Source organism: Crassostrea angulata, chromosome 6, assembly GCF_025612915.1.
Source record: "Crassostrea angulata isolate pt1a10 chromosome 6, ASM2561291v2, whole genome shotgun sequence".
NCBI lineage: Eukaryota > Metazoa > Mollusca > Bivalvia > Ostreida > Ostreidae > Magallana > Magallana angulata.
Window position 1 is genome coordinate 43479915 of NC_069116.1, and position 21484 is coordinate 43501398.

The following is a 21484-nucleotide window of genomic DNA, read 5'->3' on the forward strand; positions in this document are numbered from 1 at the left end:
TCGTCAGTGTCAAAAAACGATGATAAAAAAGCATTAACATATGATAACATGAATGAGGACTGTATAACGCTCTTCAAAACTTGCATAACAAGCATGAAGTTTTCGATTAATTATAATTCAAGTCGCAATTAAAATGAAAAAAAAGAAGAAAGAATTAGGATCTTTCTAAATTAGGAAGACAATCAATTAGAGCAGTGAGATTATGACGACTTCGTCTGTTTCATAAATCAACGTCGCACGCCCCTTTAACGTTTGCGCTGCGGACGTGATGTTTGGATCTGAGCACGGATTTTACTTCTAAGTCGACTAGAGAACATAAAGACGATGACATTTTTCATACCTTGTTTTTTAATGCAGTGGCTAACACATGAACAAGATAAGTCTCTTGATTAATGCAATTCACTGCTTGGAAATTAATATTTAAAATTTGATTGACAGGTTTTATCAAAACTTGACAGCTGACGTGATGCATGTTTAAATAATTGACTCTTTATGATTGCGAAACAGGTATATTGTTTTCCAGGTTCCGTACATACAAAACGGTCATCATTCGTCCATTATAAAGTTATTGGCCAACCGTGACCATCAGTTATCACCGGTTAAGTTCTAATCATCACCTTCCGACACAACCCGTCGCGGAACACTTAAAAAACTCTATCTCCCTCAAATCTCTGCCCCGCGGTGCGTTATGAACAATATATCTATCACTGTAACGAACGTTTATAGCTCCTAATAATTCCACATGTTCCGCATCATCGATTTTCCTCTCATTCACTACTGACAGTACTTTCGGATCTACCAACGGAAGTTTGTACTGCGCATGCTCATTACCATCGTCTCATCACCAAGTGCCATAAATTATTCCTGAAATTTATTGGTCACTTAATCGCAGTTCATTCCGGTGATTAGAAGGGATATGTGTTTTGGAAGGTTTATCCTGAAAGCTTATTTAATTTGATTTTTGGATTGTCGTTTTAGCAACGTTCTTGCAAAATAAGAGTAAGTAATAATGACTGTACTTAAGTTAATTTCTGCATGTTAATTACATCATAAGTTATACAGAAGATATTCTTAAAAACTGGACTTGCCCCAAAAATTGATAAAGTGTCATAAATGAATGCGTAAGTCATGGATTTCTGACTGACTTAATTGCAATATGCCTTTAATCCTTTAAAAAACCCAAAAATTATTTTATATTCAAAATTGGATATGATATTAAGGTGTTTCAAAATTTATATAAAAAAATCTTCTTTTTGATGTTCTTCTATTGACTTTGGTAGAGAGAGAGAGAGAGAGAGAGAGAGAGAGAGAGAGAGAGAGAGAGAGAGAGAGAGAGAATGCTGTAATTTTTTAAGGATTTACGAAATATACATATTTAAAACGTTAGACTCCGACAATCTTATATTACACGCCCAGTTTTAAATCAATCAGCTCATAATTGTAATATTTACATTCATTACTTATAATCCAATTAAACTATCCACATTCACGTATGAATTAGCTCCATACATCGTCAATCAATAATGACTTTTAACCACTTCAAGAATGATTTATTCTAATCATTTGATTTCTATTCTAAGCATTGAATTCTGATTAAGAACGTGACATATAGTGTACGAGAGTTTTTACGCATCCCCTTTTGATCTTAGTCTACTGGAACCTGTCAGCAGAAAATATTGAAGGCTGATTTAATCAATCACCTCAAAGCTTAATAGACATGTAGGTTAATTTTAATAATGCCGGTAACAATCATTTAACTTTTTTCTGTAATTCACGATTAAGGTGGTATGACACACCTTGCGACATCGATTTGGATGTTAGTACACCATATTCAAGATGTAATTGCCGTTCTGAGATTTCAAACAATATTTTACTAAAAATTGCATTTTAAGTGTCCTGGTGTAATTTTTGTATTTCCACCCACCAAGTAAATTCAAAATTTACAACATGACAGTAGATTATATAAAATTCCCAAAGGGTTTCGAACTCTTAACTTGCAGATCAGTGTACATGTATTGCTAGTTTATAAAGAAATTGAGTCCCAATATGGAGATGTCCCCTACACAGAACAGACGACATCGTTTAAGGGTGCTTCAATGGACTCGTGGACGGTCTTATGCCGGTATGGTACATGTGCGCAGTGTAACAGTTAAGCGCGCAGATTTTTCCTTTTTTTAAATGTTCTTTTTCAAAAAATGTGATGTAGAGTTAGGATCTAAGTACAACATCTAGACTGGGCCCCCGACCCCATCCCATACACTCCAGATTGTGTCTGATATAAACGATTCATTAAACCAATGGCCGCTGGCCCCGATGGTCTTGCTGATCTTAAATATCTGGTCCGATCAGGCACGCTGATGAAGTCTGGTACGAGACTGTCTCAATCAAATGTTTGTCGGGAAAGCCAGATGTACATGTATCTATTATACATGTGAATTATTGGCAAATAATAAACGTAAAAAACTCTCAAAACGCGTATTTCTCTCTTCATAAAAATAGTCTTTCGAGTACTTTTCTTAACTGAAAAAATTTGTAAGAATATAAATCATCGTAATTTACGATGTTAATATCATTTTAAAATGTTCATATTTGTTCAGTTTTGATTTTTCAAAGCAAACGTAATCTATTTCTCTTGAGTGCCGCCAATTTTGTTGGCAGCTAACATTGCGCGATTATTTGTATTGTGGTTTAGTTCTTACATTTTTGTCATAATTAGAAAAAGATTGATCACGCCTCAAGTAATTACAACTTTTATAGCTGTTATAGTCCCAAGTGCCTCCAAAGTCTGCACATGAATGAACACTATCGCATTGGAAAATTAAATAAAATGAATATTAATGTAGAATATCCAATTATAGCCAGTTTTGACTAAGGCAGCTCTTGATTTTACTAAATATTAAATTAAATTGCAAAATAAGCATCCAACTAAGGGACAAACTAGAAACGTTTTTTCTTTCGTTCTATTTTTAACAAACTTCAAAGACCGTACAATTAATTTTCGTCATAAAATGCAGATAGGTGCATTTGATTAACCGAGGGATTTTTAATTATGTAACGAACAGACAAAAATAATGTCAAAACATTTATGCAAATTACCAACTTCTTAATCAGATGTTCTTATTTTCTATTCTATATAGAAATGATGACTTGTTGAAAAAATCTGAATTTAAGTAGAAAAAATTCTTAAAATAGACATAAAAAAATTGATGCTAGAACAGACTTCAAATAACAATTTCAGGACTAAAATTGGCATAATTGGCAAAAACAAAAACCAAAAAATCCACCAAACCTTGTTGTTGTGTAATTGAAAATTCAGAAGGTATTTTTTGCGTCTTGCGACACGTTGTCTAGCACACATGGAAAATAGGAAAAGTGTGTTAAATATTTTTCTACCATTATTTTGCCCCACTTAATAAGGTAAATAATCTGATCATAATGTCACACATATTGTTTATACTGTAGGAAGTGCTTGCCTGAGTGACGAATAACAATGATCTTTTTGCGAAACATGTAGATATAAGAACCAATGCAGGCAAACTGTTGAAATCAAATGAATATTTACAAGCTTGTCATCTGAAGAAAAGTATAAATCCCTTAATCAAAAGATGATCCGATTCGCCGATTAATGTCGGTCTTTGATCCAACCAAAAAAACGTAAAAAAAAAATCAATGAAAGGAACACGATATTAAAACGACTTTAACATACTTAAAAATATTAAAAAGTACAAAATATTACGAAAAGATCAGATCCGAATTTTCAACATTTATAAGTTTATCTCAAATAATATAAAATATTCACTGAATGTGTTTCAGTTGTCATATGGACATGCAATGCAAAGTGGAACTTTACCTAATATTTAACGGTAAGCTTTTTAAGTATCAATCAAAAAATCTGAATTCTTCTATATTTCACGGGAGATTCGATTGCAATTGTCTCATCGACCGCGTTTGTCAAAAGATTGACGAGCATCAATTGAAGATATTTTTTTTTTATTGTGGATTGTTTCCTCCTGCTAGTCTTGTTCTTTGAAGAAACTTCATTTCAGGCGATGTTCAAGCAACTCTATTTCGAGTGGTATTATTTAAGAACTCTATTTTAAGTGATGTTATTTAAGAAACTTTATTTCAATGTTATTTTTAAGAAACTCTATTTCAAGTGATGTTGTTAAAGAAACTTTATATTTTTTATTTCGATGATGTTATTTAAGAAACTTTATTTCGAGTCATGTTATTTAAGAAACCCTATTTCAAGGAATGTTATATAAGAAACTTAATTTCGAGTCATGTTATTTAAGAAACCCAACTTCAAGTGATGTTATATAAGAAACTTTATTTCGAGTCATGTTATTTAAGAAACCCAACTTCAAGTGATGTTATATAAGAAACTTTATTTCGAGTCATGTTATTTAAGAAACTTTCTTTCGAGCTGAAAGTTGTACACTCGCTTTATCTTGATAAGAAATATATGATATATGTATAGGCTATTTTTGCCTGCTGTTCAATCCTGATTCATTTATATACTTATATGTATATTTTTGAATAAAATATTTCTTAAACTAAACTATGATATATGTAAGTGTCGTGCAGAATAGATAATGCTGAAAAATTCTATATGCCGGAGTTGATCAATTCGAAATTGATAATAATGTTTTGTGCTTGTCTCGATCAGATATTCATTTTCTTGAAGTTTCCCTCATTGAGCAAATATGCATGTAAAGTATCTCATTTGACCTTATTTTTTTTTAATTTGACAAAAAGATGCTGGAGAATCGAACAAGTTACACGCGTCTATTACCTATAAAGTACATAAAATATTCATATAAATCGTAGTTTGTTTTGAATTCATCCATTTTCTTCGTGATGCATTTACTTTCTTCTATGTGTAATTTGTTCTAATATAGATATCTTACAGTTTACATTTTTTTCCTATATAGAAAGTACGATTAGTTGCATTTTATTCCTGAAAAGTCTTTGCAGCTTGGTTGTTACGCAATATAACTACAGTACATGTACCCCTTTTGTTGACGTTACGGATTACATCATTAACGTCTTGCTTAATTAATTTAATTAGCATGATACCACTTAATTTGAACTATGATATCGAGTGTCTGGACTCTTAATTTTCCGTAATTTCGATTGCAAAAAGAAAGTGCGAAATCTATTTTGTTACACTTTAGCAACGTGTGAATTCAATAAATCGGCCAGCAATGCAATTCCATGTTTAAATACAGTGTATAGCACACCTTGACATCATTAATAAATAGATAAGAGGATGCATATTGCCACGGTAACTTTAATTGCTAGTTATTTAATAATCTGCTGTAAGCTTGCATTCTATAGGTAAATCTCTTTTCCGTGAGTTTAACGATACGTCACAATTATAGACGAGAATCTGATAATTGTCCATTGTTTGGTTCGTATTTTACCTTTTTCTTCTACATTCTTCTCCCCCTTTAAACATCTTTTTTATTGCACAAGGCACCACCACCACCACGTATGTTTACGGACAATTGCACACTAATACTAAGCACTGCACCTTATGCTACTAAATATAGATTGCAATCAACAGGTCGACTGCGTCGGTCATCCCACAAAGTGTCCTGAAGTCCGCGCTTCTTAGTGACCTTGTTAATTTCTTTATTGTCTATCTTGTTTGTATATTGTACAAACACGTTATAGCTTTTTCCCAGCCAGACCATTTTCTGCTGTGCGAAGACAGTTCTTTCTTGGTAGATGTTAGAGCTATGCCCTGGACGTTGACTTTCTTAGCGTCTCTGGTGACGTTCTGTAGTGTTTTCGATGGGTTTCTTTTCCAATCGTTAGACTGTAAGCCCAATGAGTACATTTCTCTTTATTATGGACGGACAATGGTTGTGTGCAACACCTCCGATGACGATGTCATCAAACTGGATAATAAGGTGGGACAATAGGTCTTAAAGTGTAAGTGCAATTGCAAATCTTTTATCTCCAGGCTAAGTACATATACATGTAATTTGCCGATATCGATCGGCTTAGAAAAAAAAATAAATGTTTCAATAGTATCATGCCCCGGAAAATTTTTCCGAAATCTGGTTGAAAAAAAAAATGCATCAAAAATAGACGTTTTAATGAACCGATTTCCATGCAGACAAGTACATATTGGTGTCCTGTTATTTTAATTTTTCGATTAGCATAGATGTAAGATTTGAACCTTACCAGGCCTTAGGCGCCCGATTTATCTCTTCGTATGTTTTTCCTGAGTTTTTTTTTTCCTCCAAAAACAAAACAATTCAACTCCTGTGCTTTTTTCTCGTTAACAAAAAGAATTGGGAATATGATTTTCGAAAAGACTGGTAAGAATTTTGTAAAGAATATGTTGTTTTAAAGGTTTCCTGACAATCTAACTGTGAAATGCTATATTATACGAAAACTGCTTGCAACAAAGCCTTGACTTCAGTTATGCAACTAAAATATTGTTTCAGTTGGCCATTCAGTCTAAGTCTTCTATAAATGCGTAGAAAATAATACATGTTAAAATGCTTTTTATTTTTGCTTTGTGTTTTAGCTGTACTGGTTTAAAACTTGTAAAACCCGTGTAGACAAACATCAGATACAATGTGTAATAAACCTAATACAAGACAGCCCAGTACATAAGGATATAGCGGGTTGTTACAACTAATGGACGAAATGTAGGTCGTTCTGGTTTGAATGCCCAGGAAGGTGATTTATATGTAACAGTAACAGCAAGTTGTCTGTATACTGTGTAAGTAGATTATATATGTACCTATATCTGTAGATATTTAATGTTCTACGGTGAGAGTGGTAGCCAAAAATATATATATTGACATATTAACCGTCAATACTTTCTGGATATACCAAGTCTTCCATTACAATCAGTTACCAAGTAAAAATATCGTTGTACTAAGTGGTAGAATTTTAATCTCTCTCTCTCTCTCTCTCTCTCTCTCTCTCTCTCTCTCTCTCTCTCTCTCTCTCTCTCTCTCTCTCTCTCTCAGTACATGTAAAGAAACAACAAAGTTAATTAGATTCAATAGTGCAATGTATACATAATTTATTTTACCCGTCACGGTTTAAGTTCATTGCGCACAGGATCAATACCTTAGAATTCGTAATAATGTATCAATTTATTTAGCAATGGATGATTATTATATCATTATTAAACGACCAGTCACCTTATAGAGAAAATTCATTTTAAATCAATAAACAGATAACTAAAGTTATCCGTATTTTATGCGGAAGGTTTTCTAGAGAAAAATGATATATATCATGTAATTACAGAAAATTTATATACACTAAACATTTAATCTAAGTGTTTTAAGCATGCATACTTTTAAATTGCGATATACTTGGAACATATTATGAAGATTCTGTCTCACATTAAGAAATCAAATTTGAAAAGTTTGATTGACTTTTAGCGTAAAAGCATGCAAAATAAGATGAGCCGGGAATTTTTTCAGCCATAGTTCAAAAGTTTTTATTTTAAAGCCCTCCATTTATAAATCTCTGACCTTTAAGTTTCATTATACATGTATTAATTAATGTATTAATTAATGAAATTCTGAAGACACAGACATTAATATCTCGATACTCAAATAACTTTTATTTCAAATCAAATTGTTGATGTTGAAAGAAATTGCCTCTTCGAAGTGCAGGTCACCAAAAATTATGCAGGTCTATAGAGATTTTTTTTCTTGATCATCATTTCGCTAAGTTAAAATTGCATCTTTTTTTTTTTAAAGTGCAAAACGGTCAAATTAAATGCGCCCTTGCTCAGATGGATAAACACTGACTGACCCCTCTACCTCTATTTTAAAATTTGTATATAGATATTTGAAGTATGTTTTGTCTACAGATTTTAGTGATACACTTCCCAATGAGAAATACTTGATATAACCACACAGAGGAGTGAGATAACTAAAATGTTACAGAAAATTTTCTACTTTACCTGAAAAACGCAAGTTCATTTCTTTAAGACGTAAAAATGTCTTGAAGGCGTAACTGCCAGTGACGTTACGAAAGCAACAAGACCTCCTGCCATAATTAAAGACAAGGTCGTGTACCGTCTGGGCAAATATTAATAGAAGAAAACAATAGATGAAGTTCTAAATATATACCACGGCCGCAGATCGTGAAGGACGAACTCTTCCATCATTAAAATACAGTTAAGAAATACCATCCGCAAAGTTTTCCCAATTAACCAAACACATGCGTGTATTAACATCTTCAAACACAGGTTTTCAAGCCCGACATTGTCCAAACAGACCATTCTTGTTTGACGCTGGGAGGTTATATGGTGGAGAACGTACTTTTTTACTTTCAAAACCACGTGCTCGAACGAGATGCCCGAATCTTTTTGTGAAAATAGGTCTTCTTTTGAGTTATGCACCTAAAATATATGACAAAAATCAAAGCAGTCTGTGTTTTACATTTCCTGCATTGTGTAACCAATGTTTTTTTGTAAATTCCTAATTTTAAAAATGTCTCTGTCTGAGACATAGTAAAGCCCAGTTATATTGGGCAGCAAGCAATGCACGGGCGGGACCCCAGGCTATTGTGAAGTAGGCAGGTAAGATGAATTTATCACCTAGCTGGCAGTATCCTTAAACGAAGCAGTGTTCAAATTGTAAAACAATTTTGCAAACTCTGTCAGCAAACAAATATAATATTGTACTCATTTAAATAATTCAGCTGTGTTGATCATTTATTTGGTTAATCAACAGCTTGTTATACATGCATACGTACCGAACGTAATAGTTTTGTGTTTTTGCTCCTCGTTAGAGGTGCAGTGCAGACTTATCTATCAGCGAGCACGCGCATGACATGCAGTGTCGGGGAGAGCTACATAGTCATGCTCTAACTTATATGCACTCCGATTTTCCGTACAAGGCAGTTCGGACACCATTTGTTTGAATTTTGGAGTTTATAAACAGGAAAAAAATGAAGTAAGGTATGTCGTATGATTTGTTGCACAGAGGCCGAGGCATCGCTCCTAATTTTTTTTGTGGATGTCGCGAACTGTCCGTTCATGATAGTCCCCTGTATCGTTGATCAATGTTATTATGTCATTATGACATATAGCTCATCGCGAATTGATACTACACGTCCTATTCAAAGTATTTACAATTTTTTTTAAATTAAATGTTAAATATTGAAGAATCGTTGGACAACTGTATTTCTTCTATTCCAATAGATTTACATGTATATTTTTACGTTTTAAGTAGAATGTTTAGTTTTAAAGTAATGTGCAATAACGCACCTGCTATGGTATATTGTAAAGTCTACATTCTGACTTTCTTAATAGGTTTGAATCCGCTTCAAATATCCACTGGATAAAACTGAAACTGTATGAAATGTGTCTTCATCTGTTTGAAATTTATTGTTTTTCTGCATGTTGGCTTGCATAAGCATGACTTATTAATAATTTACTGGTACGCCAAATAAATGTCCTTGCAAGTTATGTTGTTTGACAGATGCTTGCGTTTTCACCTTTGCTCTCAACAATTTACCGTCTGTCAGCTACTTCAATTAGAAGCCGATGACGGTAAGGTTCATACCCCCATGAACTCCGTTTGTTTAAATCAGGAAGCAACCCGCTGCGTCGACTCTGAACTGTTTCTATTTTGTCCTCAGAAGCCTTTGTTTATTGACACGCATTGTGGACAGGACTTGACCGCGAACTATTTTAGTGTTGTTTATTTGTATACACATATATCACGCACTCATTTCCTTGTTAGCTGAATCTTTTGTACACTGATTCAAAAATTACCTGGTTTTTTGGGGTTTTTTACCCTTTTTATTTGTAAGTTTCGTTTAGGTCAGACAATTTGTTATAAAAACTTTCAAATTTTGTTGATAATTATATTTTGGAAGTATTTTTAAACTTTTTCAAGAACGAAATTTTAAAAAACAAAACATGTCAAAATATGTTCTTAAGTGTAGGAATGGTACAGATGCACTGAGAAGCGTTATAAATTACAGGGTTTCTTGTAAGTCTAAACATCGTATTCAACGTACAATAAAATTACCAGTAGTCAAATTCTTTTATTGTACGTGTAATAAAATAGTTTTTTTCACTGTTGTAAATACAATGAAAATTTTCCTCCTTTTCAGAAGAGCAAAACATTTTCAACACATATAATTTATCCTTCCGCAAACAAAATTTACGGATATCATTGATAATATAGTAAGTAATTGAGACTTCCATTTGGACCAATAACTTCACTATAATTCCGGCATGAGTTGAATATCCGGTCAGATTTGGTTCTTTCTTTAGCTCTAGACCAAGAAGAGTGATAAATCAATCATTACAATCACATATTGTCAATGGGTTTTTAGATATTGATGTGCATGCAAGTCACGTGGTCATTTGACGTCATTTGCCCACTATCGATTAGTCATTTCTTCTATTCAGCTCATATATATCAAGAAATTGTTAAACTCAATAAGTCGTCGAGTAAATCACGGTAAAGCAAAGAAATGAAATTTAGCTATTTCTTACTTGATAAATAACATTTGAGTTTTACCTGTTAACTAACGATTATATTTATTCATTGACCGTAAATATTACTACAATGTAAGTCTTTGTTTGTAATGCCGTAATATACGATAAACTTCCTTGTTTCAAGTAATTAGAAACAAGTTAAGAACAAACAACTGACTGATTTTCAAATTCAATATATCTCTCTGAAAATTGAAGAGAAAAATTATAGATGTTTCATAACGTCTATACTAGTATTTAGATACATGTATGTAGTATTTACAAACAACCATCTCTCTCTCTCTCTCTCTCTCTCTCTCTCTCTCTCTCTCTCTCTCTCTCTCTCTCTCCTAATCCATATTCATCATACAGTAGCAATAACCTATAATAAGCACAATATGTTTTTGTGTACAAATAGATACTATAATTGCTGTTCTTTTTAATTCATGTTCGGTGAATTAAGCCAAATCAGTGGTTGTAACTAGAGCAGGACCTTGACCTTAATCTGTTAACAGAGTTTGCTTGCATCCGCACTCTAAAGAAAAAACACGCGAGTTTCTATATTGTGTTGATACTTTGGGACCTGACTAATATCTATTGTTCAGCCTTATAGACTATCTGCACGCGTATTACAACGTACGAATGATTTGCACACTCTCGTTCTGTTTTTCGGTGAGTATATATTAATGGAATGGTAGATAATATTCGGGTTTTTTTTATTTTCAGTTGTTGAGTAAAATGATCGTTCCAACTCACATCTGGAGCCTGGCTCTGTCCGTCCTGAATCTGGTCTCCCGAGTGGCCCTGTCTGACTCCTCCTTCAAGTCCCGTCTCCCGGGTAAGTCCGCCAATTACTTGTCTTGATTTTACCGGAAAATTTTAGACATAAGATCAAAACCAAAAGAAAAAAAAACAAAACAAAAAAAACAAGGAACAATTTTAAGTTCATCCAGCTGGTTTTTTTTCGGAGTACTGTAGTAATTCTTAAAACTATTTTGAACGCAAATTATATGTTATCATGCTTGAAATGCGCTGTTGAAAAAAATGCATCTTTATCGAGTTTGAGATTGAATTAAAAAATAAACATCTTTTTTTTTAACGAGAATCGCTTAGATTATTTTTCAAGAGAATTTGATTGGCCTGACCTTGTATTGGAAACTTAACGCTATTATTAATATCTTCCAATGCCACGCAAGACCAAAAACGTTTTTTTTAAATGAGCGAAAAATTAATAATTTATGTTATCTTGATGTTTAAACATAAGTTTATCCATATTGCGCAGTTTTGGGAATTCTAAAAGTTGTTGGTCTCTGGCTGTTTGATTTTTTTGCCAAAAAAAAAATGAATTTAAAAGTTATACAACTTGTAAACAGAAATTGATTAACACGCATAAGATTGGTACACGAGAACTTGTCGGGCAGTGTACCGTCTTCTCACTGTGATTTGATACAATATGAGGTTTATTATAATAAATCACATTATTATTATCATCTGATAGCAGTTATTGTATTAATAGATTAGAATCAACTCATTGTGAATGGGTCGTTGATGTATTACAATATCTACATGTTTCTCTGTATAATTCAAAATATTAAAACGTTTTGGGAAATCACATTTTGTCCATAGAATGAAGGAGGGGGTGTTATTCCTATTAATTTTCCTCCCAAGATTCAATGTAAAACAATATTCTATACGAATGAACTGTTGAGTCAGCAATAAATTTGAAATAAACTGTATAATTATTCAAAGAACACGTACAATTTGCAGAAATCTATATTATTGTAAAGAAAGAATACAAATAGCTGGTGAACTTTATACAATGTGCGCGGTAAGAAACAGTTGTGACGCTAGTGTAAACAATACACTGCGGTGTTTGATTTCGCAAAGAAAAAGAATAAACAACATTAATAGAATATAATTAATTTCCGTTTAATACTTAGGAGCCGATCAATCAAGATTTGTAAATGTATAAATAAGTCAATATTTTAATACAGAAAGAAATAAAGTTTATTGACCTATCATGAAAAGTCAGTATGGAAACCAAAGTGACGCATTCGTCTCTTCCGGTTTGGAATAAAACGAACAAGATGGTTGCAGCAATATTTGATTTAGATTATTTAACATCTGGCATTTCTAGATTACCGAGACCACGCATGCGCCCGTGAGTGCGAGGAGGACGGTGCCCCTTTGACCTGCCAGTACGACTTCACCCTAGAATACTACTACACCCTGACCCAAGCGTGCTATGGCTGCCCCTATAACACCACCGACTGCTTCCGGCCCCACTGCGTGGCGGCTGACGGGGTGTCACGGGGGATAATGACCGTCAATAGAATGATGCCTGGCCCCGCGATACGTGTAAGTGAGGAGAAAAGTATATGGAGAAATATCTGTATGGCTGCATAGTAATATATTAATACATATTTTTTGGAAACATGTAATAATTAGAATAGTAAAATGTAAATTCTCTCTCTCTCTCTCTCTCTCTCTCTCTCTCTCTCTCAGTTATTAAAGTACCGCAGTCACTACTTATTATGTGTTTGCCGAACGTTTTAGTCAGGGCAGAGTGGGTTCAAGAATCTGCCAAGATAACACAATCATCAAAACAGCAAGGCGTCCACATCTAATGTCATCTACAGTGCGAAACTGCGATAATTATGATTATGTATTTCCCATACTGTACCAGTTCCTTTAACATTTAACATGTTGAAAGGTCATACACATACCTATAAGAAATTACATGTAGCAATTAAAGTTTTGAATACTGATTTTGACAAAGTACGATTTCACTAAATATTGTATATAGAGATTTACACCAGTGTTATTTGTTGTTAATTTGCGGTAACCAGCTGATTATCATTTGCTTTGATGACAGGTGTGTGAAGGCGATACAATCATTGTAAATGTCAAAAACAAGCTGGAGGGAGGGGAGGGAACTGCGATTCACTGGCACGGGATTCTTCAGAGTAAGACGCCCTACATGGACGGGGTGGCGATGCTGACCCAGTGTCCCATCAACAGACACCAAACATTCCAGTACAAGTAAGTGAGGCGCCCGAAAACAATAGGAATTTAAGATTGAAGCCATTCAGAAACTAAGAGGATCGTACTTGTTATATTGGCCGCGCTTTGAGACGATTCACCCATCGCAGATCCATTTTCCTGACGGTTGCTTAATCATGCAACTATGACAAAACCTCGATAGTCGTAATTTAATATTCTTGCAATTTGAAACAAAAAAGCGGAGTCGCGGAGTTAAGTACTCGCGTAAAATAAGAAAAAGGCGCAATCGAAAGATCACTTTCTGTTGGTGCACGCAGTCATTCATGTGTAAAAAGGTTTCTTCAAAGCCTGTTTGAATCCTTCTCCGAAATCTGGAGATTTTAGTATTCTTAAAGAAATTGTGACGGAAAGATTGTATAAAAATGTTCGCTTTTTAAAACAGGAAATCTGCTGTGGAACTCAAATGACCGGCATCAGTCAAGTTCATCGAAATCTTAAAAATCTAAGAGATAAACATTTCTTTTTGAATCTCTACATGATGATGCGTGCGTAATTTGATGCTTCGTCTGATAATAATCTTTATTAATATCAATATTTCATTATTGGGTTGATTGGTTTGTTGTTATTTAACAGTGTTGTGTAATATTTGGATAGGAATTAACTTAACCTGTAAATACGTCGTCTGAAATAGATTATAGATTAACACATTTAATTTAATGTAATGTAACACATCTTATAGATTAAATATGACTTAAAACAAAGTCGGAAATGTAAATCAACTATACGCTAAAAAAAACTTTCCATTAAGTACCATGTCAGTTAAATCCAGAGAGAACAAGATTTCCTATTCTTATGAAAACGTTTACAACAAAAAAGATGACAATTGTATTGTAGACATGCGTGTACGCGTGTGTTTTTTTTTATATCATATACTAGTACATATAGTTACACATGTTTTCCTATTGCTTGACATTTACATTTTTTTTAGGTTTTTAGCCGAGACTCCGGGTACCCATTTTTGGCACGCCCATGCTGGTTTACAAAGAGCAGACGGCGTGTTTGGCGCTCTTGTTATTCGTCAGCCAAAATCACGTGACTATCATTCTGCCCTCTATGATCATGATTTGCCGGAACATACCATTTTACTCAACGACTGGATCGGTGAAATGGGCGCCTCACGATTTGCTGGTCACCATCATGCTATGACAGAACATCTCCCAGAATCAATTTTGATCAATGGTTGGTAGCATACAAAGTAACAAAACTAATTTTGGCACAATCTCTATCGAAAATATCCAATTCCTATCCTGAAAAACGTGTCTTTGTAATGATGCGCGAATCTATTTTTTTTTTCTTGGGGTGGGGGATGATCTAACATTCATATGATACAATATTCTTATCCCTAGAATATTAAATATGAAGTTTTTATTTTATAGGACGGGCAACACTTAAAACCTTTCCACCCCGCTCAGAAGGCGGCGCTCACAATGGTCATGGAGGTCACGTGATGCCTATGGAAACCAATGGACATCAACTAGCAGGCCATTCAATGCATGAATCTAGTGGTAATCAACACAACGATCACGCGATGCATGAATCGAGCGGAAACCAACATTCAGATCACATGATGCGCGAATCAAGCGGAAATCAACATTCAGATCACATGATGCAACATGAGTCAAGCGGAAACCAACATGCAGGTCACATGATGCACGGATCAAGCGGAAACCAACATGCAGGCCACATGATGCACGGATCAAGCGGAAACCAACATGCAGGCCACATGATGCAAGAGCCAAACGGCCATCAAATGCCCATGCATAGCAACGATAATGGTGTCCGGCAGACAACAAGCAGTGATAACGAAAATTCCATGGACTCTCTTCCGACGACTAATCCTGCAATGCATAACATGCACAACATGCATAACATGCACACATTGGGAATGCCGACCACGCATGGTGACCACAGTATGGGAATGAACACAATGGGGATGAACGGAGGCGATCACAGCATGCACAATATGAACTCTATGGGAATGAACAACGGTGAAGGCCATATGAACAATGGCGACAACGAAATGCCCAGTGCTATGGAGTCTCTAACAACGCTTTCGAACTCGGATCTGGAACAAATGCTGGCCAATTCCGAACACCAAATGCATCAGATGCACCAGATGTCCATGCGCAGGCGACGAAGTGCCAATGAAAACTCTGTCACCGCTCCAACAACCAGTGACGATTCGGATAAACCGTCCCCTTCACCTGTCCCCGTCCAAACGCCACATTCCATTCTTATGGTTAAACAAGGCCAGCGCTACAGGTTTAGAGTGGCCAGTAATGGCGTCAACAACTGCCCTATCGAATTCTCTGTCGACAATCACACCATCATCGTCATCAGCTCCGACGGTACCCCTTTCAAACCCGTTCATGTTCAGTCTTTCAACATATTTGCTGGAGAGCGATACGACTTTATACTCAACGCTAATAAACCAAGTGGTAATTATTGGATTCGGACTCGTGGTCTCGCTGATTGTGGGTCCGATTACAACTCTGTTAGTCAAACTGCCATCTTGCGATATGAAGGTGCAATGCCCATGTTTCCAAAGGAGTCCACAGATTATGATGCCATGGAGAGATCTGGAATGGTAAATATTACCAACATCGTCCGATTTCTAACAGTTTACAACTTACAATAATTATTGATAAAAAATTATAGTTCAACAATTGATATCTTCCGATTTTTCATACTCCATCCTTTTTCTTAACAGAAATTGAATCCATTCAACAAGAATTCTGATTCACACACGATGAATGTAGACCGCATGGAGTCTCTTATCCCTGACGACATCTCGCTCAAGGTCAAACCAGACCGAGTGTTCTATCTGGGAATGGATTTCAATATGATAGAGAATTATCGGTTTAACGATCCCGACTTCTACCCTCTCCAGCACATGATGCACAAAGAAGGAGGAGGGGGACACGCCCATCACATGTTTTCGCCCCAGATCAACAAGATCTCCTACTCAGCCCCTCCTTCGCCGCCACTCAGTCAATACACCAAGGACATGGAGGTCTGATTTAATTGCAGTTGTATCAAAAAAATAAGAGTAGACTTCAAAAGCAGTGTATTATGGTTGCTAATATTGTAATATTGTTTTGGTTTTTAATTATTTACAGGATAGCTTTTGTGATCATAATTCTTTCAAAGAAAAGAATTGCAAAAAAGAGTTGTGTGAATGCACGCACAGAGTCAAGATCAAGCTTGGAGAGGTCGTAGAAATGGTGCTAGTAGACGAAGGAAAGCACATGGACAACAACCACCCAATGCACATGCACGGATACAACTTCCGGGTTGTTGCCATGGAGAAGGTACATTGTAAACATTGACAGTATTTGAATGCCGATTTTTCCATTTTCTCAGATATACCCATTGTACCAGATCCGGATGTAAGTCATGGTTTTAAAAACTGTTTTGGGGTTTTTTTTTGTAGTTGGGCAATAGTACTTCTGTCGAACATGTGCGCTTACTGGATGATATGGGATTGATTAACAGAAAGTTACATCGAGCCATCTCAAAGGATACTGTTACCGTACCAGATGGAGGTTACACTATCATCAGGTTCCATGCCACCAATCCAGGTATAAGAAAGGGAATGCAGACTTTTTTATAGCTTTCATTATCTTTTCTTTACCAGTATCATAGTAACTTAAATAATTGCGATTTATTGGTAACAAATTGAATATATTCGTACAGGATTTTGGTTATTCCATTGTCACATCGCCTTCCACATGGAAATGGGGATGAGTATGGTCATCCAAGTAGGAGAACCGGAACAGATGCCTAAACCTCCCCCGAATTTCCCGCGCTGTGGCGACTGGACGCCCAAGGAGCAGGAGCAGCCCGAGGAGAATCTCTGCCCTTCGCCGCCGCCGCCACCGTCGGCCGCCAACTTCGCAATAGATCCGCCAACGTCCACCGCCGCACCTGTGGTCACTACCAGCTCGCCTCGCCCCTCCGACACCATTTCTTCTACAGTCCCGCCTGTACTTACTTTCTTACCTTTTATACTAGGCTTTGCTTTTAGTTAACTTATATATTATTTTATATACATAACGATGCAGCATAACTAGTTATCTAAAAAGTCTTGCTGAAATCCTTTTTATATGAAATCCGCACTTATATCTTCATTTTATCTTTTTACATCCCGGTATAATTTTTGGCTCTTCTTTTTTGATTGCATGTGATATGATGAAATCCATTTAGAATGCGATGCTAATGTTTTAAGATAACAACTGAATGTTTGATATAGTGCATGTTTTAACCTTTTTGACCTCCCTTTGTAGAAAACATCCACCCAATTCACATCAACATCAGAGGGTATAATTTTGTTTCTAAGCACTATCTATGCGTTTGCTTTGAAGTATAAATGTGGCAGATTATGCCAGAAAAGCGTTGCGTTTCTACTTTCTGTCATCTGATATGTATGATCACGCCTTTGAATTATCAAGCGAGCTGCGCACGCAACCTTGGGTTTTACTTTATTCATATTGCACTTGCTTTTTTTTTTGTTGCTACTTGCTAATTTCCAAATCCCATTGTCCATTTTAAACGAAATAGCAGAGCTAGTAGCATTGCTAATGAGTTGGTTACCGAGCTCTTTGTTAACCGTTCTCTTGTTAAAACCTTTGTGTTGTTTCTTGCAAACATTGTACACTTATTGTCACATCCTTCACTGTACATCCTGCATGTCTAACCTGTGAGCTTGCTGATTTGTTTGTCCGTCTGCCATTAGTGGTGTCATGGGGTAATGTTTCGTAGCTGGAGAAGGGATCCATAAGCGCATTTGATATAGAGACCGTCGGAAGGTAAGATCACAGAACAGCACCACCTTCTGGTGTCTATAGCTAATTTCGTTAGCTCACACAAACGTGGTTTTATTGCTTTATGGAGTTTATCGTTTCGGGGTTTTTTTTGTTGTTGGGTGTTTGAAATATTTCGTAAAAGATTGGATAAAAGTGTAAAAAGAGATCTCTAAATGGTAAAACAATTTCAACTTGGGGGTACATTTCCAGATGATATAAAAAAATGGATAAAGAAATGGCATGCAAACCCGAACCAAAATCACTAATCTCTGGTCTAAAAAAGTTGTCATACGTTTTCGTTCTATTAATCATCATTTGACGGTGGAGGTTCCCTTTGAAGGTCAATGCCAAAATGTTGAAGTAAATCAAAATAATAGCCTTTAAATCATGGTTTTATATTTTGTTTCTTTCACAGTTGCATCAGATTTACCTGGGTGGAATCCAACAGACAACTGATGTTAATTTGAAGGATGTTACACTTCACTACGCGTTGCTTGTATGGATGACCGGGAAAAAGAACACCCTGAAGTCTCAAAAATCACCCACTGCTACGCTCGGAGGTCATGGCCACCATCTAACTAATAGCGGAAAGAAACTCAAACATCATAAAAAGCACAAAAAACTCTCAGTGGGTCATCCAAAAACAGATCCTTATGGAGGTCAGTCCAAATCTAACCTCACCAAACATCAGTTCCACAAATCATCATCCAACAAGCCGGCGGCGCCCCATAACCTTCCACTAATGAGCATCAAATCAGCCAAGGTGCCAAGCTCATCCAAAAGCAGCATGATCGAGCTCACAAACCTACCCAAAATGATCGTGCCAGCTCACTATATCAAGAAAATCATCTCCGACCAGAGTGTGCAAAAGAAAAGCAGAAATGGGTCCTTCCACCCGAGAGGAAGGAACATGGCAAATAGAGAGCATGGAGGAAGATTGTCCACTTCAATGGGAACCATTGGCAGACAAAATATTACTTTGCATGCTGTTAACAACCAAAGGCAGGCAGCCTACCACGAAAGATCCAGAGGATTCCCTAAACCCGTGCGAGGAGGGCCGACTGTTTTGAACACTATGTCTTCGCCGAAAATAGACAGGCATACAAACGATTTACAGAAAACATTGCCAATCAGAAATAGAAATCACAATGATCGATTCGGAAAGTTACGAAACTTGTCAGCAGCAAGACATAGAACTAGTCACAGTCTATCGCGTGTGAAGAGAGAATTAGTGAATAGACTCCTTTTAAAGTCGTCTCCTTTATGATGAATAGGTTTACACCAAGTGGTACAGAAATCCAACCCTGCTTCTCAAACGAGATGAGAGAGAATCGACACAAATTTCAGGAGGGCAAACTTGAGAATTTTACGTTAAGTGGACTCTTTGTCTTTCAACTCTAAAAACGTAAAATAAAAACTCAGTTCACCTCTGTCGATTGATCACGTCTGTGTCAAATTAGCCAGGAAATGACGCAGTTGATTACGTCAGCAAGCTAGATTAGGCACCGGTGGATGACGGAAGCATGCTGTTCATTGGATCGGGTTTTGTTGCTCAGCGGAAGGGAATAATGGTTTTCAATGAACCATAATATATTTGTTGCCGTGTTTTAATTCATTTATTTATATCGGATTCATAGAAACCTTTTCTGGGATTATTATATAATTTTTGACGAACTGAAGTAATAGAAAACTTACTTGTAAGTTTTGCATATCTGATATAGGTTTGTTTTGATTTTCATATTCTATTCATTACTCATAATATTCATGATTTTTGTTTTTCAAATTTTTGCTTTGTAAAATTGTTAAGGAACTCTTTTTACGGATATATGATTGTTTTCGAGTTTACAAAAAGATTGTTTTATATAATGATGTACACATGTTTTCATTTTGGTGCAATAATAGAATGTATCCCCTTAACCATCTTACTGTATTCCATGTATGTATGAGTTCGAGAATGTTTGTTTCGTTTTACTTTTTTGCCTTGTTTTGTGAATTACTCTTCAGTTTTGTCAAATATTTTTCGTATATTTGTAAATGAAGAGTATTTTGGGATTTTTGCCTGCTTGATGCAAAATATATACAATAATTAACATTTGAATAGATATTTGAGATGAAAAAAAAGTTTCTTATATCTTTATAAATTTACAATTTTGAAGTTTATTTTTGGAGTCGCGTCTTCAATCAGTAAGTCTTTATTTATACAATCTCATTACGCTTTATATACATGTAATACCCTAATTTGGTTTTCATTTGTGTAAATTTATAATTGAACAATATTCATATATTAATTTTAACCGTTTTTAATGATCATCGAAGTATTGAAAAAGGGAATCACAATAAATGGATCAACTTTTACCCTTATTTGCTTTTTATCAGAAGGATTTGCTGCATACCAAATTTAATAAGATTTTACAAAGAATGGTAAAGTATTATAATACTGTTTGAAAAAAAAAAGCTAGTACAACCAAAAGTTATAATTAACCATGTTTGTTTACGTTGGTGATAAAGTGCTGATTCAAACGTTAAGAAAAATATTAATATATACCAAGAAACAGTATTAAACATTTAAAATGCATATATTTGTATAGGGATGAAAAATGTACATCTATGAATAAATAGTGATCAGTGTACAAACTTAAGGGACAGTAATGAAGCATAACAATTCCGGATCACACTTGGAGATATAATAAGTGTCTTGATTTCATCTCTGGAGGCAAGTTCCCAGCAGCGTTTAATAATATTCCCCCAACAGGCAAAAAGGCATCTAAGAATGGTGCAAGTGTTGATTTAATTATTTTCATGGTCACTTTAAACTATTAATTTTCTTGAAAAACAGGACTTAGATATTTTGTTGAGTCTGCCGGTATATCCGCTCCAAGTTTTTCGTCACAAGGTTTATTAGTATTGTACACTGTTCAGGCGATACGTAGCATCGTTTTTGAAAATGGGGAGGGGGGAGGGCAGACTTATTCAAAAATCTTTACTACAGAAAAAAAAAGGAAATGGGTTACTTCTTCCAAAAAACCTGAAAATCCCAATCCGTTGGGGGGGGGGGGGGGGGGGGGGGGGGTTAGGACTTTTAAAAAAAAAAACTTAAGTATAAATTTGGTAGAGAACATCTCTCTAAATTATATATTTC

The 21484-nt window shown here is 35.4% G+C and overlaps 1 protein-coding gene across 7 annotated transcripts; it reads left to right on the forward strand.

Moving 5' to 3' along the window:
* The first annotated feature begins 363 nt into the window (after positions 1 to 363).
* Positions 364 to 20700, forward strand: LOC128188753 (uncharacterized). 7 transcript variants are annotated; one of them, XR_008244183.1, is made up of 12 exons: positions 5383 to 5918; positions 11204 to 11315; positions 12615 to 12835; positions 13353 to 13519; positions 14469 to 14719; positions 14917 to 16127; positions 16251 to 16553; positions 16660 to 16851; positions 16974 to 17121; positions 17237 to 17526; positions 17827 to 18348; positions 18761 to 18895. XR_008244183.1 is itself a non-coding variant. In XM_052860006.1 (12 exons), exons 1-12 carry the CDS (start codon positions 5745 to 5747, stop codon positions 18799 to 18801), a joined length of 3144 nt encoding a protein of 1047 aa, XP_052715966.1. In that variant the 5' UTR covers positions 5384 to 5744; the 3' UTR covers positions 18802 to 18936. The 7 variants fall into 7 exon arrangements, 6 of the variants coding, with proteins under 6 accessions (XP_052715963.1, XP_052715966.1, XP_052715961.1 ...); XM_052860006.1 differs by having other exon boundaries at positions 5384 to 5918; positions 17827 to 17860; positions 18761 to 18936; XM_052860003.1 differs by lacking the exons at positions 5383 to 5918; positions 17827 to 18348 and adding an exon at positions 364 to 999 and having other exon boundaries at positions 18761 to 20700.
* Positions 20701 to 21484: the final 784 nt, after the last annotated feature.